We start from the raw sequence: 18,888 nt of genomic DNA, 5'->3' as shown, positions 1-18,888 counted from the left end.
CCATTCCGTTGGGCAGGGGAAATGAAAGAGGAGGAAGAGAAACCGTAGTCTTTCCCGCCCACCCGGAGGTAAAAGGCTTTTAAGAGTACCCCGGGAAGCGGAGTTTTATAGATTCCATTTGCATACGAACGCGGTCACCTGGAGTCAAACCCCAGCCCTTTAATCTCTGGTCCAATTTGTCCCCAAGGCGCGGAGGAAGTCCCTCGTGAAGATCCCCAAACTCTGCCCCCTAAGCCCCGCCCACAGGGCTGGGCTTCACTGCACGTGCTCACCCGGCTCCTTCGCGATCCGCCCCTAGGAAAGACTCATTATCTAGGTGGGGGGGGGATACGCGATTCGTAGGGAACTTTGATATTGGAAAAATCAAATAAAGAGAAGGCGCTGATTTGTCAGACTCTTTAAATTTCACCAGAAGTCTTTATCACGGCTTGTGACACTGGCAGGCCTTGGCCTTCGCTTCCTAGGGCTGCTTATCCTGTCGCTCACCCCTGCAGTTGGTGCGGTCCCGCGTGGCGAGCCTCGCCAGGCGCACTTCAATTCCCAGCGTGCCCCGCAGGCCCGTGCGTGGCAGCGGCGCGTGACGTCGGGGGAGGGAGCTGGCCAGTGCTGAGGGGGCGCGGCGCGGAGGGGCGCGGGGCCGGGCGGCTCGGGGCCCAGAGAGCGCCGCGGCCGGGAGCCCGCCGGCCCCTGACAGCCTCCTCCCCCCCGGCGGACGACGGCGACGATCAGGACGAGGGCGCCGGTCATGGCGGAGCAGCGAGCCGAGCGCGGGCCCTGAGCACCGCCGCATGGAGCGGGACGAACGGCCGCCTAGCGGAGGGGGAGGCGGCGGGGGCTCGGCGGGGTTCCTGGAGCCGCCCGCCGCGCTCCCTCCGCCGCCGCGCAACGGTGGGTGAGGGGCGTGCGGAGCCCGGGTCCGGGAGGGACCGACTGCCTGTCTCTTGCCCCGGGGGCTCCCCCAGTTCTCAGCCGACTCTCCGGGAAGCCGTGGCGGCTCTGGGTCTCCTCAGCGTGGACCTTCACCCCGGTTCCCTCAGCGCGGACCCTCTCCTACATGTGGACCCTCCCCCCTCCTCCCCGGTCCCCCTCAGCACGGACCCTCCCCCTGCCCGGTTCCTTCCACCCGAACCTTCGTTTCCTCCTCCCCCCGTGTCCCCTCAGTGCTGGCCTCCCCTCCCCCCGTCCCCTGTGCGCGAATCTTCCTCCCTCCCCCCAGGTCCCCTCAGCGCCGAGCCCTCCCCTTCCTCTGGGTCCCCTCAGCGCGGACCCTTCCCGCCCCCCCCCTCCCCGCGTCCCGTCCGGTCCCGTCAGTGGGGGCTTCTCCTCCTCGGTCCCGTGTGCTCACAGCCTCCCCCCTTCTCCTCTCGGAGGGTCCCTTCGGCGCTCTCCCCTCCCCCCGGCACCTCGGCGCCCTCCCACGCGGGTGCTCCCTCCCCCTGCGGACGCCACACCCTCGTCCCGTCGGTCTCTGTGCCCTCACCTTTCTGCAGCTCCTTTCCTGCTCCTCTCTAGTCCCGCGCCTCCCATGCCCCCCCCCCCGCCCCCGGCCCCGCAGGCACCGCGAGCCTCCACCTCAGTCCCGACCCCTAGTTGGTTAGCTCCCGGCTTAACGCCTCCTTGTCGGACTTCTCGGTGGCTGCTTCACACCCCGTTCCTCTGCTCCCGCCTCCGCCGGTGCTCAGACCCCCTTCTCTGCTGGCTCACATCTCTGGCCCGACCGGGCCCCCGGGACACCTGCCTGTGTCCTTTCTCCCTCCGGCCCGTACCGGTCCGTGCCCGCCCGAGCTCAGCTCTCCCCTTCCCTTTCCCGGACCCCGGCGCAGAGAATTCCTCACCTGGCCGGGCCCTTCCTCTCCCAGTCTCCCCCTTCCCCCACGTCCGGCCAAGTCCTCGGGTTCCTCCGGGCGAACTCACCCTCCTCCCCTCTCCCCACCACCCCACCCCACCCCCCCTCCGGCTCCCTCCCTCTGCGGAGTGTTTTATTTGTATCTGTTTGATATTTTCCTCCTCGGTGTTTGCCGCGGAATGTTTTTATTGGTAACGTGTAAGGAGCTTTTGTGAGGTCGTAAAAGGTGAACTTTTGAACTTGGAAAGCGCCCTGGAGCAATTAGCGCAGGCGATAGCCCCGGGAGGCCTGCATTACAAAGGGTGCTCGCACCGGCAGGCAAACGCTCCGGCTGCAAACCCGATTTATTTATTTATTTGCCCTGCCTTCCACCTTTCACATCTCATTTCCGAATAAAGGGCAGGCTCTCGGAGATCCGCGCCTCCTCCCCTCTCTGCGCCATAAACTCGCAATTCTCTGAAAGATCTAGGACGGAACAGTGTCTAACAAGTAACAGATTTCAAATTGAATGCAAACACCCAGGACAGTTAGGAGGCACTAAAAATTAATTGCTTCAGCAAGAAGTTTCTCAATCAGGACAGTGACCTGGCAGGTGTGAGGAAAATAACCTGAAAATAGGTCATTTAGGCGCTCAGTTGTTGAATGAATGAAGAGTTACAGAAGGGGAGAGAGAGATCTGGGGTAAATCTGCGCCTCCTTGTACTTACAAACTCATCAGACATTTACTGTTAATTCAGTAGATCCGGTATTTTTACCAGTTAGGGGAAAAGTCTGTTTAGAAGAGAGCCTGGTTAACTTCACTTGATGTTGCTGACCAAATAGTGGTATGTTTTAAAAGCCCTTGTCCTTTTTTAAGATGTATGTGCTGTGTGGTATCTAGGTGGCTGGCAGTCCCGTGGGATGTCTTTGGAGAATAATTTCTGAATGTGAACATGTTTGAGATCAATAAAATTCCCGTGTCACAAAGGAGGAGGCTGGAATCCATTGAGGGTAGAAGACAGTGTCATAGGAACAAAGGATTTCTTTAATGCTTTTGACTTTTAAAGCTTATTAAGTAAAGATTTGTTTTGATATTGATGTATGAACGTTGTAAATCCTGATCCAATATTTACGCTGATTTTTTTTTTACCCAACCTGTATCTATTTTATAGACCATATTAAATACATATATTTTCATAATGTCTTTCTACATGTGTGTACTTCCTGTAGCACCTGTGCATAACCTGTAGATGATCGATTTTACTGCAGACATTTACTTTCAATTCTACTTGAGAATGTTGTAAGGGAAGCCTAGGAACTGCATTTGCTATTAATTATTCATTAGTACATTTTAAAGAACTCAATGGTAATTTTAACTCTTAATCAAATTTCCCATTCATAGTCTCATTTCCTCAATTGGTCAAAACCATTTAAAAGAATGTTATCGAACATTCCATTTAGGCCAAGGTGGCGTTAATATTTTACATCAGTCCATTTTAGTGCAACAAATATTTCCTTTTTGCTGAAAACACAGTGGGACTTTGGGCAGTTTGATGGGCTTAAAAGAAAATACAGGAAACATTAGACTGTTGTGGGATGTCTTATTTTTTCAGTATAAAAACGAGTATTGTATACTACTGTTTTACGATTTATCACAGAAGAATTACCAAAATAGAAAAAGTTAAAAGAAAGTTTACCTTTGGAATGGTGGGGACTTCCCCCCCACCTTTTATACTTAGTAATATTTTTCTCCAAAAGTAAATGAGACTGCTTAAGTTCTAAGCAGAGAAAATGAATTCTCCTGACTTTTTATCCAAGGACTGATACCCATTTTGTATGAAATATTTGCAATAGATAGCTATCTAGATATAGGAAGTCTTTTAGTTTGTGTCATGATGAAATTAACTGGAGGTGGAATTTTAGAAATGTTTTCCTGCCAGAAACGCCCTTGATGCCGAATTTACGGTCTTGTAGATGTTTTTAGTTGCTAGTAGTTGTTTTTGATGCACCATAACTCTTTCAGGAATTTCATGTGCTGGCTGTGCTAGATATTTTCAGTTGTTGCTGTAGGTTTTCATAACAAACACGAACTCATTTAGTCATAATAGAGGACTGCTCGCTTTTTGGGGTTTCAAAGGAAGATGAATGATTTGAGGAAGTATATGCTGGCTTACATTTGTTGTATTTTAACAGAATGAAGTAGTAGTCTTTTAGATATTTTAAGTAGAAGAAAGGTTATAAGCCATTATTAGTAATTAAAAGCATGTTTTATGTAACTATACTTTAGAGGAGATGGGGAGAAATTCGCTAAATAACTTGAAGCCTTTTTCCTGCATGACTGTGTCATGCAAATGTTTATCCCTGAAAATATGATATTTTCGATTACACTAACTTTTCAGTTCTGTGACTTTATTATTTTATTTTATTTTTTAGTTCTGTGACTTTGAAAGTTAATTCTGAATCCCCTCAGAATTTTCTACTTTCATTGGAAAAAAAAAAAAAAAAGCATACTGGGGTACTGTTGTGTATACAAATGGCACACAGGTATTTTTTAGTAAGTTCCACGACTTCCAAAGAACACTGAAAGGCAACAATGAACTGATTCACTGGTGATTTTGAGCAGCTGAGGTGCGAGATGGCATTTCTGATCTCATTTCACTATCCACCAAAATCTTTGTGAGCATTTCTGTTCCTTGTAATGAAAATATGGTTGTGACATGCTTCATAATCTTGTTATTCTGAATTCCATAGCAAAAAGGTGTGTGGATGCATGTGTCTGTGTTAGCATGTTAAAGGAAGTTCAATGGGGAGGATGAAGGGGAGCTAATGAAAAAAAAACTGCTGGTAGATTTCCTAAACTATTCCCAAATCGTGCATTTTCAAATTTTATTCATAATTTCTTGGTTTCTCATTTTTTCCACTTTCTCCTGAGGTGGTGGGGGCAAAGGTAAAAAAAATAAGCTTTAGAGTAAAATAATTTTAGGTTAGCGGAGAATAGGGGTTAGAAATGCCAACTGCTACTGTGATATTGATAAAGAAATTTCTTATACCACTTGTAGTATAAAAGTATTGTAGTGCTTGTTGTGCAAGTTGCCTTAAATTACTAATGAATGTTTGTGTGTTTGGGGGCCCGGGACTGTGTGTGTTCATCTTGTATTAAGACACTATCATTTTGTTTTTATAATTAGGTAGATATTTATTGGTTTGTGCTGAACAATTTAGTCCGTTGATGAATTGTCTTGAGATCACAACCTCTGGCTTCAGAATTTCAAAAGCCAGGGATAGCTCCTTCCATATCAGGAGACTTCGTGTTCAACAAGCTCATTTAGGTCTTGCGGCCTTGTCATAATTTTTGGTTCTTGTATTTACTTTTGTGTTATAGCCAAGTTAAAGGACACTTTGTTTCAGTTATTTATTTTCATGTATATAATTAGGTTGGAAGTTAAATTTGTAAAGATGCCTTTTAAGAATAAATTCTACATTTTTGGTCAAATCTATTCTTTTAAAGTAGGGCAATAAAAATGCCTTATTTTGTGTGAACCAATCACCTTATATGTGAAAAAGGGTCACAGAAAAATTAAAGTTCTGAATCAACAGTTAAACAAAATTTGCATTTCTGCAAAAAAAAAAAAAATCCTTGAAACAATTTTAACAGAGGGTAGCTGCTGAATATGCCCATACAAACACCTAATTCTTTGCAGTTCTTTGAGCGTATTTCCAAAACCAAGATTTTGTAAAAGAAAGTGTTTTGTTTGGAACTTTTTAAACTTTTTTGTTTCAAACTTTTGTATTCTTAAGGTCGGCTTTTTCCTGACTCAGGTAATTTCTTATGGGTTTACTGATGCCTTTGATAACTAGAGTTCAGAAATATCAGAATTATTAAAAGTCGGCAAGAAGTGCTGAGCAGGTAATTGATTTTTAGGTGTTGAGCCCCTGTTACAGCCAAAGTTTTGGATTCATCTGAGCTTAACCTTAGAAAAAAAAATCTGGGTGTAACTTTGATATATACATTATTACTAGAATCAAGGCTGGTATTTATTGCTTGTTTTCCAACACAGCTTGTCTTTACAAAAAAGAAGGCTGTTAGACTATGGATAGTGGAAAATTAGAAGAAAACCATTGTGAGATGTCTAACCTGCTTTTCAGTGTGGTTTAGAACTAATTTTGTTTGAAAGAATAAAATATTTCTGAATTATTTCATCCTTCCTTTATTACCTGCCGTTAAATAGCAGTCTGTGTAGAACAGCTTCTCGAGAAAACAAGAATTTTTTGCTAGTTCTGCTTATTTAAATAAAACTTTACTATGTAACCCGGTAATTTTGATTAACAGTGATTTAGTTGGGGAGAGAACCAGGATTTCCTCAGCTGGCTGCTGGGGAGCTGAATTGCTTTTTTCCCCACCCCCAGCTGCACCAAATCTTTTGATCCCTAAGCTACAGTGGTTGTCAAGTGAAAATGCAATCTAAGAGAAAATAAGTTGTGAAAATAGCCTACTTTCAGGCTTAACTTGCATTTCTGAATTTTTGTTCTTGAAAAAATTATGGGGATAATTGAACCTTGAAAATTTGTCTTGAATGGAACAAACTCTCATGTCTAAGTAGAAAATTCATTAAAAATACATTTCTTTAAAAATTTTGGAGTTGAAATAATAGTGAAAGGGAATATAAGGGAAGGGGGAAGAAATGTGTGGGAAATATCAGAAAGGGAGACAGAACGTAAAGACTGCTAACTCTGGGAAACGAACTAGGGGTGATAGAAGGGGAGGAGGGGGGGGTGGGAGTGAATGGGTGACGGCACGGGGGGGGGGTTGTTCTGTATGTTAGTAAATTGAACACCAATAAAAAATAAATTAAAAAAATAAAAAATAAAAAACAAAACAGAAAAAAAAATTTTGGAGTTGTTTTAGTGTTGATAGTCACTATTTCACAAGAGAAATTACCCTAATTATAAATTCACAGAAGACAGTCAAGTGTTTTGAATTTCTTTAGGAATGAGTGTTTGGGAAAAATGAGCCTTGATGCAAGGGAAAAATTTTCATTTAAGGTAGTTTGTAGTTTCTCCATCAGTATTATAGAATAAGTTCAAATAGAGAATCCCAAATTCTTATGTCATACGCTAAATAAACTCTACAGTTTGTTACATTAAGAGTTAGCTTAAAATATATTCAAATAATGAGGTCTTTGGATCTTAATTGCAAACTGTACACCCTTCAATTTGTTTATGCCACAGAAGCTATTCAAGCATAAACCACAGATGGCAGTAGTAGCGTATTTTTCTATTTTCTGGAGAGATTCTTGCCTTAAATTGGTGTCCATTCTGTGGGCACTGTTGATAAGTCAGCTGGCAAGTGTAATGTTTCCAAAACCCAATTCCCTAGGCAGCAACATGTAATCTACTCCAGAAACAAATCTGAGTATTTGATTTGAAGATCTACTCTGTGGGTGGTTGGAACCAGAATGGTGACTTTGTCAAAGGGCAAAGTTATAAAAAGAAGTTGTTAGTAATGATAGAGGGCATTGTTTGAATAATAAGCACATTGGAACTGTAACTGTGGTATTAGCAAGATGTATTAACCATAGATATTTGCTTGAACAGCTGTTTGCATAAGAAAATTTATAATTCATTTAAAATGATATTCAGTCATACTTTTGAGAGAAGTATCACAACTAAATTCTTCATGTGGAAGAGGTAGCTAGTCTTCTCAGCTTTTATTTGCAACTTCTTACATTTCATAGTATCATGGGATTCTAGATCTGTCTATAAAGCATTTCAGAGGTCTATGAGTGGGTTCTGCTTGCTTTTCCAGTCCATCTTTATAAGTATCAGAATTTCTGTGTTAATTTCCTCCTTTAAAAACATTGAAAAAGGATATGATTAATCAAATTTTTAAACCACCTTTATTTCCTTTGCATTCAAAGGAAACAGAGGTATTACCCTATAGTTTAAGACTGAGGAAACAGTTCAATAACAAATCTGTGCCAAAATGAAGGACAAGGGAACTGTCTTAACCTAAATATAGTTTTCATTCAAAAAATTAATTTTATGTAACTCATGCACTCATTTCAATCTTGAAGCTGTGTCATCCTGGAAGGATTAAAAATTCAGTCTTAACCATTTTTGTTAACTTCTTATAAAATGCAGTGTTCTTGGGGATCCCTAGGTGGCTCAGCGGTTTGGCGCCTGCCTTTGGCCCAGGGTGCGATCCTGGAGTCCCGGGATCGAGTCCCGGGATCGAGTTCTGGGATCGAGTTCCGAGTCGGGCTCGGGGCATGGAGCCTGCTTCTCCCTCTGCCTGTGTCTCTACCTCTCTCTCTCTCTCTGTCTCTGTCTCTTTGTCTATCATGAATAAATAAATAAATCTTTAAAAATAAATAAAATGCAGTGTTCTTTGTATAACAGTTAATTATTCAGTTTAGTTTTTTCCCTTACAAAAGAAAGAGGACACAACACTTCTATGAAGTCATATACATTTTTTATTTGGCTTTATCTCTTGCCTTTAAAATTTATAAATCATTAATGAAATAGTACTTAGTTGGATTGTATTATTTTCTATCATTCATCATTTGTTGGTCATTCATTTCTGGATTGTTTCAGACTTAATTTCTTCCTATTCATTGGGTCCTTAACTCTGTTTTTTTACTATATTATCTAAACCAGTGATTTTCAAAGTGTGGTTCAAGAACTTCTGGGAGAATCCCTAAGACCCTTTCAGGAGAGTCTTGAGGTGAAAACTATTTTTATTGTAACATTGGCATTGTTTGCCTTTTTCACCATGTTGACATTTGTACTGATGTTGCAGAATACGACAATGGGTATAAACCGTTCGCACTTTAGAAGAATCAAGGCACCAAACTGTGCTAGTAGTCATTGTATTTGTCACCTTCATGCACTTAATATTTTTTTAAAAGCCATTTCACCTGTCTGACTTTGATGAAGGGGTAAAAATGATTAATTTTATTAAATCTCAGCCCTTGAGTACATGTTTTTGATATTATATTTGAGGAAATTGCAAGTAGGCAAGTACACACAAAGAATTTCTGCTGCATACCAAAATAGAATACTTGTTTTAAGGCAAAATGCTGGGGATCCCTGGGTGACTCAGCGGTTTAGCACCTGCATTTGGCCCAGGGTGTGATCCTGGGGTTCTAGGATCCAGTCCCACATTAGGCTCCCTACGTGGAGCCTGCTTCTGTCTCTGCCTCTCTTTCTCTGTGTCTCTCATGAATAAATAAAGTCTTTAAAAAAAAAATAAGGCAAAGGACTTGTGCAATTATGTTGTAAGCTGAAGTAGTAGCTGCTTTTTTTCATGGAACATCATTTTCACTTGAAAGAACAATTGACAAACTATGGTTTATTGGGACTTAGGTATTTGGCAGTCCATTTTTTTTTAAAATGAACATGAGCTAGTTACATCAAGGAAAACGGACAGTATTTGTTTGTTGCTGGTGAGTAAAATTTGAGCTTTCAGAGGACAATTAGAATTTTGGAAAACTTGCCCTTGTCACTTTGAGCTTGACAGCTACCCAATACTTAAGGCCTTTTCTTTTCTTTTCTTTTTTTTTTTAAAGGCTTTTTCTGATGAAGAGAAGTATCACTGTTAACAAGTTTGATTTTTCATTGATACTGTGTGATGAAATATGCTAACATTTTGAAGTTCATATGTCAGTGAAGGAATATTTTCCTTTGTTGGTGTGTGATGTTAACAAAATTCTGCGTGGGTAAAAGGATCTATCAGATTATCAGACCAATGGATTTTATTGTGACAGAATACACAAGTTTATTGATATGGTTTTATATTTTGCATTGAACTAACTTTTTTTTTTTTTTAAGATTTTATTTATTCATGAAAGGCACAGAGAGAGAGAGAGAGGCAGAGACACGGGCAGAGGGGGAGAAGCAGGTTCCACGTAGGGAGCCTGATGTGTGACTCGATCCCCGGACTCCAGGATCATGCCCTGGGCCAAAGGCAGGTGCTAAACTGCTGAGCCACCCAGGGATCCCCTGAACTAACTTTTTTAATATTAGTTTTACAGTGCAGGTGAGGGTGGGATGAGGTGGGGGCGGGGGGCAGAGGGAGAGGAAGAGGTTTTTTTGTTTTTTTTTAGATGTTATTTATTTGACAGAGCAAGAGAGCACAAGCAGGGGTAGCAGCAGCAGGAGAGAGAAAAGCAGGTTCCCTGCCAAGCAGGGAGCCCGATGCAAGGCTCAAACCCAGGACCCTGGGATCATGACCTGAGCTGAAGGCAGACACTTAACCCACTGAGAGACACCCAGGCACCCTGAGAGGGAGAGTGTCTTAATTTTTTTTTTAATTAATTAATTTATTTATGATAGTCACACAGAGAGAGAGAGAGAGAGGCAGAGACATAGGCAGAGGGAGAAGCAGGCTCCATGCACCGGGAGCCCGACGTGGGATTCGATCACGGGTCTCCAGGATCGCGCCCTGGGCCAAAGGCAGGCGCCAAACCGCTGCGCCACCCAGGGATCCCCGAGGGAGAGTGTCTTAAGCAGACTCTACGTGGAGCCAGATGTGGGGCTCGATTTCATGATCCTAAGATCTTGATCTGAGCCAAAACCAAAGGTCAGTTGTTTAATTGACTGTACCACCCAGGCACCCCTCACACTGAACTAACCTTTTTAAGAAACTACCACTTACTAAGTCTTGGCGAATTATCAAAATACACAAATTTTAACAAGTAGATACTTCTTCCTTTTCCAGTTATAAATCAGGCCAGATTTTCTGCCTATACTTCAACCAAAACGGCTTAACACGTCGTACTGAATGCAGACACATACAGGAGAATCTAGCTGCCAGGATTAAGCCAGATGTTAGTACCAAAAAAATATAAAACAACGCTCTTCTTCTCACCAGTTTTTATTGTTGTTAAAAAGCTTGTTTTTCATAAAAACATGTTATTTATATAATGTGATAGGTTTATTGTTACTTTAAATGAATAGATATTTTTGGGACACCTGGGTGGCTCAGTGGTTGGGTGTCTGCCTTTGGCTCAGGTCATGATAATCACTCAGACCAAAACTATGTGTAAATGAATTTAAGATGGAAGAAAATGATGACCCCATAAAATCCTATTGTTAGTACTTTGTTGCTTTGGGTTGTTTCGTCTTTCTGTCTTTCCTTCTTTCTTATTTCTCCTCCATAAAGGGACTACAGAGGGGGGATAAATGAAAGAGTTCATATCATTTTAGGTTTTCGTTGCTTGAGACTAAATGAAGTGTGTCATAGTTCACCCTCACTGAGTTCTCTGATAAGGCTTTTGTTACCTGTTACATGAAACCTGTTACTTAACTGTTAATTATCTTGTGGTAGAAATTTTCCAACAGAACCTGTTTCCTCACTAAGGGGAGATTTATAATTGTGGAAATAAGTCTTGTAACACAAAAATATTTAATAGGAGTCCTTCCTATAAAAATAAAGGAATACTTACATGAGATTTTAGAAGATCCTATCTTGCTTTTTAAAACTTGCAGGAGTAGCTTGCTTGTTTGCTTTCAGACAAGTTTGGCTTTTGTTGAGTCTCTTAAAATTGAGATTTTGGCAACGTCATTTTGTAGATTGGTTTGCCTTTTAGCCTGGTTTTCACTGAGGGAGGTGGTAATAAAGCCTATATAGAAGAAACATCTCCTCTTCTCAAAGAATACCCTTTCCTAGTGTGAGTAACATTTTAGTGTAAGTCAATTACTGTGTTGTTAAAGAATTAGGGATTTACTCCTAAGGGTAGTTGCTAGGTAGAACTCATTTTGTAGTGAGCTTGCTGGCAGAAGAAATGTCACATAACAATGTGAATAACAATAAGGAATTACTGGATCAGATCTTAAGATGAAACTTGGTGGGTGATGAAAGATCAGTGAGATATTTGGGCTTCTTTTCTTAAAGAGCTCTGTAATTTGATGTTCTTGGAGTTTCATGTAAAATATCATTTAAAGCATTTTTGTATTCTGTGGGGGTTGCAGCTTTATAAGAAGATACAAGTCTTTCCTTTTTCCTATTAATATTTCAAGTTTCAGATGAAATTTTTAAATCCATCAATTGAGTTGTTTTAATTACTAAAATTAATAACTGAGGCAGATTATTTTTTCTTCCATATTCTTGCTATAAAAATCTAACCTGTCAGGAGACTTCCTCCCTAGCCTTACAATCCTTCCTCCAAAATCGCTTTTTAGCAGGATAATAAACCACCTGGGGGAAACCCCCCACTGATACCTATTTAGAGGGCTTTGTTTTTTGGAAGTGGCAGTAGTAGTTTCTGTCAGGGAGGAAGGGTTTTGGTTAGATGGTGTGAGAGGGAAAGAGCATGGACTCTGGAGTGTGGCAAAACAAAGATCACAGCTATGTGACTTTGTCACTTGACTTCTCTGAACTTTGGTGTTCTCATTTAATTATAGCAGCTAACATTTATATAATATTCTAAGCGCCTTACATGTATTAACTTAGTTTATCCTCATAACTCTACGAATTAGGTGTTCTGCTATCCTCTCCATTTTGCAAGTTTGAAAACTAAAACCCATAGAGGTTCAACCCCAAATTTTATAGTTAGTAACATTGTAAATAATTGTTCCCTAGATTTAATTCCTCCCAACCTCCATACTTAACGTTTTTGAAATTGACTGTAGGGTTATTAGTGATTAAGGTCTATAAAGTACCAAGCAAAATGGCTTTCGCAAAGCACACACTTGCAAATCCAGGCCATTTATAGTTGTGGAGGCCCAGAATTCAGCTTTCTGTAGATAGTCACAAGATCCACTTTTAGAATTCCAAGTGACTTTTTTCATTCTCTTATGTTGGCTTTAATAAGCCAACCAGAGAACAATTTTGTGGAGTCAGGGACAATCCTTGGTGGCCCTAAAGGGTACTAAGGAAAGAAAAGTTTTTGAGCTACTCAGGGCAGGGATAACCTATCTTGCATCTGTGTCCTCAAGACTAAGCACAAGGAATTGATGTTTTATGAATGTTGAATGAATGAATGAATGAATGAATGAATGAATGAAAGAACAGTCAGGTCAGGAATCTGAGTCTTGATTTTATCAGAGATCTTTGAGTCTGAGTCCTTTGTTGGTATTCAGAGAAAGTCTACAAAACATAAGGGAAGAGAATGTGCTTCTCAGTCACTTGGGAAAACTGGAGCCAATATCTAAGTCAAGAAGTGTGTTAAAAGCTAAATCGAAGGTTTGATGGGCCCTCCAACCAGAATGTAGTTTCTGTTTGGAAATGTGGCTTTCCTTGTAGGTACAGTGATTAGATGCACCAAATTAAGATGAGATGACCAATAACTCCTGGCTGTTTGACTGCACTGGGGAATTCAGTTTAGGAAAGATGGCTTTGTCCTTTTTTACCGTTTTTAATTCTGCCACACAAAAGTTAGCTTTACGGAGGAGAGGAGAACCAAATCAAGAAGGTTGATGTAACTTTTTGGAATTGGTAGTATAAGAGCCAGTTGTCCAAAGCTTGTAAAATATAGAAAGTGATTTTCTAGCAAAGAGAGGTATAGTGAGAAAAATGTGGCAGTGTGGGTTAATAGATTATGGTAACAGTATAGTCTGAGTAGGAAAGGACTTGAGAGAAAAGGCCAACCAACCATATTATTTGGGGAGTTTTGACACCCATGAACTAGTTAATAAGGCCTGGGTTTTGTCTGGGTTCTGATTCTAATTCTGTTATGAAGTCCTGTTTATATGTCACCTGTAAAATGAAGGAGCTGAATTATAAATTAGATAATCCCTGAAGGGATTTTCCAGCTTTATTAGGGAATGAATTGGGTAAAACAGGAAGTTGCAATTTAGGAAGCCCTGCCTAAAGCAAATAGCTATTACACAGCACAGATTCTCTGGCATGATTTGGATTTCAGATACTGTTCAATCATCCCTCAGCATTTGTATTTATCATACATACTCTGTTTCCCTGTTTTGATTTTAGGACACCTGGCTGATTTAAAGTCTGTAGGATCACATAATTTATGTGCAAATTCCATTCTATGTGTACTTTTATAGAAATTTACAATTTCTAAAAAATTTTAAATTTTAGAAATTTACAATTTCTTAATAATCTATTTACAATTAAAGCTCTAATGCTATAATTTGTAATGTAAACTTGAAATTAGACTTTTGGTAGACTTTTTTTTCTTTTTAAAATGATCACTTTTTTCTCCATTTATAACCCTTTCATGCTGCACTTTTTTTGTAAGTACAATTTCATTCATTGAGTCAAACCTATAGCTAATTTCATTTTTTCCCTTATTGCTTGTAAAGGGATTTTTATCTGCAAAACTCATTCAGCATTGGGAAGAGTCCTATCCTCTTAAGATTAAATGCCCTGCATTTGAGAACTTGGATTCATTAAGGAAAATTGCAAAACCTCCTTAAATGCTGTAGATTCTTAAAAAGGGAACCCAGCAGGAAAGGGGCAGCAATGCATGGGGGAAGGGGAAAAATGGGGGGAGCGGTAAGCAGGAGAGCTGCAGTTGAAATATTCATCAGTCATTTTACTGGCATCAGGAAACCTATCAGCCTTTTAGAGGAGAGAAATTACAATTACTTTCCCACACACACAAAAATATTCTCTTGCTGACAAATCAAATCTGAAAGATAATTGGGCTGGCCAGAATCCAGAGCTAACCAAAAGTACTACTGTGATGAAGAAATGCATTTAACATTTGTAGATAAAATTTTGTCTGTTTTGAGCCTTTCCAAATATTTCAACGTGAGTTTGCTTTCTATACAGTGTGTTCCATTAATAAGAAACTATTACCAAGCACACATGGATAATACAAAGTATGTGAAATACTGTAGATTTATTCTTCAGTGCTAGTTTAAGGAGCATAGATGGGGCTCCTGGCTGGAGAATACCCAGTGTTTCTAGTACCTCATTTGGAAAGCAACTTTAGAGTGTTGTCTGAGGGACACATCCTGGGGAACACAGTTGGAAGTGCTTGCATATAAATAAAAGCAGGAGGGATTTAGCTGTATCTTGTATTTAGATTTTAAGTGGCGTGATCCCTGAACTGTGTGCTTGAATTGCCTATGGCTGTTAGATACTTAATGTGAGCTGCCCTGGAATCTGTTTTTAAATTAGAAATGCATGATCATTGTAGAAAATACAGAAAGTGGGGGGAAAATAACCTATATTAATCTTGTATCCAAGCAGTTTTCATTAACATTTTCTTATTTTTCTCTGAAACTTTCTTCAAATCCTTGTTTTTTGCTTGTTGTAATCATACAGTAGATGCTTTATGCTTCTTGTTTAATTGTAAGCTTTTTTCTCATGTTGTAAACTTTATTCATTCAACATGAATTTATTTAAAACTGTTAATAGTATATCACAGCCCATTGTTTTTAATTGATGGACATTTCTTACTTTGTAATGATACTGCCTGAACCATTTTGTGCTCTTTTTAATTTGGCTTATTTTGGAGGGATAGATTTTTAGAAGTATCTATCTTGTTGTACCTTCTTTAACAACCAGTTTAATTTACACTGAGATATCTAGGTCTGTTTGCAGTACTTTTTTTTTTTTTTTTTAATGTCTGGTGCTCAAGATAGAATTGAGATACTGTGATAGGCTATTCTCTTCTCATTTTTTAGAGAGATAAAGTCCTTCCCAATGCCTTTCGTCCCCTGAATCTTTTAGATTTCTGGCACCAGGCCTCCCTCCCATGCACATTGCTTTCCACCCCCCACTCCAGTATCTTCAGCCTCATCAGACAAGTGTTTAGGGACCCTTCTGAGGCTACCTTCTTTCTCTTATAGATTATTAGGGAATGGTTGGCAAAGACGCTTTGGAGCCTTCGCTGGTTGCCTCTAAAAATCTCAGAAGGATGGATTAGGGTGTGTGCATGTCTCTCTCTTTCTCTCTTTTTCTTCAAATACAACAATATCACCTCCTCAATATATTCAGAAACTTACAACTGAATTTGGTTAGAAATTAAATACATGGAAAGAGAAGTTAAACTTGCATTCCTTTAGAAATCTGCATAATCCTCCTGGGTTCTTCAGTGGCTTTTATCCTGATCTTGCATAGAGTTTGATAGTGAAAAAGAGCAAAATCTTGTGCTAATTTGAAAGGCATTGGCAGTTTTTAACAGGGCTGGTTTCAGAATGGAAATAGTAACATTTAGGGAGGCTGGCTATCTACAGATTTTGAATTAAAGCATACATTGTACTTGCTAAAATTAAAGAGTCTTACAGTAATTTGTTAAGTTTATGTTGATTAAGGGTAAAAACAAATGTTTGAAGATCATTTGCTCTGCTTCTTTGTTCTCACCACTGGTGGTCAGAGAACTTGCAATTTGCCAAGACAGTTTTTATAATGCTCTTTAATAAGAAAGAGAATAAGCCAGCTGCTCTTTCCCTTAACTATACCATTTGCAAACCTCCTAAAGAACTGGTTAGTAATTAAAAACCTTGTGATGACCTTGAATCTAACTGAATTACAAAAGGCTGTATGAAGTTAAATTTATAGCTTTTGTTGATTTCAAAAGAGATTAGGAAGAATCACATTCTATTTGCTAAAAACATGAAAGGTAGCCTTGGATGATGTACATTGAAGATCAGAAATAATAGGCATTATTAAAGTGCAAAAAAGAAGACTGGAATGGACTAAAAAAAATTAAGTTTGTCATCTTTTTGTTGAGCATTTAAAAATGTGTACTTGAAAAGGTTAAAGATATGGTGGTATTTTTTAGACCGTTAGTTTGTGATATTCAGATTTTTAGAAAATCTGTTCCCCCCATCCTAATATCAAAGAAATGTTTGAACGTAATGGAAAATTGGAACAAATGTTTAATGCTTTTTAAAAGTAACAGCATAATTGGTTCTTAAAATATTTTACAGGAGTGGGAACTTCGTTAGTAAAAGTTTCTGATTAGGGATCCCTGGGTGGCGCAGCGGTTTGGCGCCTGCCTTTGGCCCAGGGCGCGATCCTGGAGACCCGGGATCGAATCCCTCGTCGGGCTCCCGGTGCATGGAGCCTGCTTCTCCCTCTGCCTATGTCTCTGCCTCTCTCTCTCTCTCTCTCTCTCTCTCTGTGACTATCATAAAAAAATAAAAATAAAAATAAAAGTTTCTGATTATACTGAGGCAGTGTAAAAGTAAAAAATACTATTTTAAAAATGCTTTATATAATAGGTCATATCATAAGATCTATGAATAAAGAATTGTTCTGTTTACCAAAAAAGGCAGAATGCATTTTTAAATGCTTAGATAACCTTGAACTCTCCTATCTTATTGATAGAAAGAGACTTGAAATTGTCACTGTTAAGTCAAGTTTTATGTGTAATTGGTGAGATAAGACATGTCTCCCAGCATCATAAATCCCTGAAGAGCCCATTTTGTAAGGCAAATAGTTTGAGCAAGCACTGATGTCTTATATAGATCTTACAGATCTAAGGATTATTTTGGTTTTTACATTTATTTAATGAGACTAGCCTACACTATGATCAAAATAATTGATCATAAAATTGTATACTTGTGTGTGTGTGTGTGTGAGAGAGAGAGAGAGGGGAAAGAAAGAGACAGAGACCCAAGATAATTTAAAGCAGGGGTTGCCAGTCTGGGATCTCTAGGTATGGTAATGGGGATTCTCAAGCAATTGCAGTTATTTGTTCTAAAATCATATGAAAAATGATGTCTGGCTAATAAGATCTTTTGACTTTTGGCTGAAATTATTCCAACTTAGTCTGGCAGCACTGCCACTCAGCGTCTGAATAGCAGGTAGAAATATTTCTAGAAAAGGGTAGAGTAAGTATTGTGTAGCATGATAGACAAACTGCACTGGCAATTAGAAATGATTTCAGTGAACTATTATTATGATACAGTGATAAGTAGATATATTAGAGCATGAGCTTCAGAGTTAGACTTGGCTTTAAATTCTGTCTGATCTAATTTTGTGGGTTTTTATTTGGAGGGTAGTGGTGGTGAAAGAATGTTAGAATCACCACACACCAGATTAGTGGTAAATGAAATGGTGTAGTGTGTGAAGAACCTAGAATATGACTGTATTACTTTAGAAAAGTTTTAAAAATATTTGAGAGAGAGCAGATGTGCACATGAGCAAGAGAGAGAACAGCTGGAGAGGAAGAGGGAGAAGCAGGCTCCCCCCTGAACTTACCACCAGGTCCCCTGCTTGAATAGGCTTGCGCAGGCTGGATCACAGTCCCACAGCCAGCCAGACGCCTTTGTGCAATTCATATAACATGCCCAGCTCGGTGCTTGGTGAGGCTGGGATTTGAACCACATCTTGCTGTATCCAAAGCATGTGTTCTAAACCACCTTGTTTTCCTTTCTTCCTTTCTGTAATGGACTAGATGATTTTTGGTGTCTTTTGACAGTATCCTTTTCTTGTAGAATTTCTTCCAAACATATGAGCATCCATTTTGCCTTTTTTGGTATCAAGAACTGTGAAATTGACTGAGATGTCACCCTACTTGTAAGCTAACAAGTTAGCCAGCCAATTTCATGGATGCTGGCAGAAGACACAAGCCTGCTGGGTCAGAGACAAAGGACTTTATTACTCATAGCAGCCGGAGTACCTACATTTTCTTGAGATGATTCTCCCAGCACCAGTTCCTATAGGGTGACACAGTGAAGACCAGATAGCACCTGCGCACACAGATTGGGGTATTTTTCAGGAGTGGAGCCCCAAGCTCAGAGAATCTGAATTTTTTATAATGGGCACTGAACACGCCTTCCCTACTCTGGAGGGAAGATCTCTCTCTCTCTGTGTTTCAAGGCTGTTTCCTATACAACAAGATGTCCTGGAACAAAGATAGTCAGTGCCTCTGCATGCAAGACATGCAGCGAAAAGCAAGAGACCCCTGAAAAATTGTCTCCAACATTTGGCTAAAGGTGTTTTATTATTATTTATTTATTTATTTATTTATTTATTTATTTATTTATTTATTTATTTATTTTATTTTTTATTAATTTATGATAGTTACAGAGAGAGAGAGAGGGAGGCAGAGACACAGGCAGAGGGAGAAGCAGGCTCCATGCACCGGGAGCCCGATGTGAGATTCGATCCCGGGTCTCCGGGATCACGCCCTGGGCCAAAG

The 18,888-nt window shown here is 40.1% G+C and overlaps 1 protein-coding gene across 3 annotated transcripts in view; it reads left to right on the top strand.

Moving 5' to 3' along the window:
• Nucleotides 1-598: 598 nt before the first annotated feature.
• Nucleotides 599-18,888, top strand: part of NR6A1 (nuclear receptor subfamily 6 group A member 1) — a 221,997-nt gene continuing 203,707 nt past the window's right edge. For all 3 annotated transcript variants that reach the window (XR_012008275.1, XM_072777881.1, XM_072777879.1), the window contains exon 1: nucleotides 599-888. Coding sequence is in view for 2 of the 3 variants with exons in the window: in XM_072777881.1 (XP_072633982.1) it covers nucleotides 789-888 (100 nt within the window). In the remaining variant the exon portion in view is untranslated. The remainder of the gene's footprint in view (nucleotides 889-18,888) is intronic.

This window comes from Canis lupus, chromosome 16 (assembly GCF_048164855.1).
Source record: "Canis lupus baileyi chromosome 16, mCanLup2.hap1, whole genome shotgun sequence".
Lineage (NCBI taxonomy): Eukaryota > Metazoa > Chordata > Mammalia > Carnivora > Canidae > Canis > Canis lupus.
This window is presented reverse-complemented; position numbering and strand designations above follow the sequence as displayed.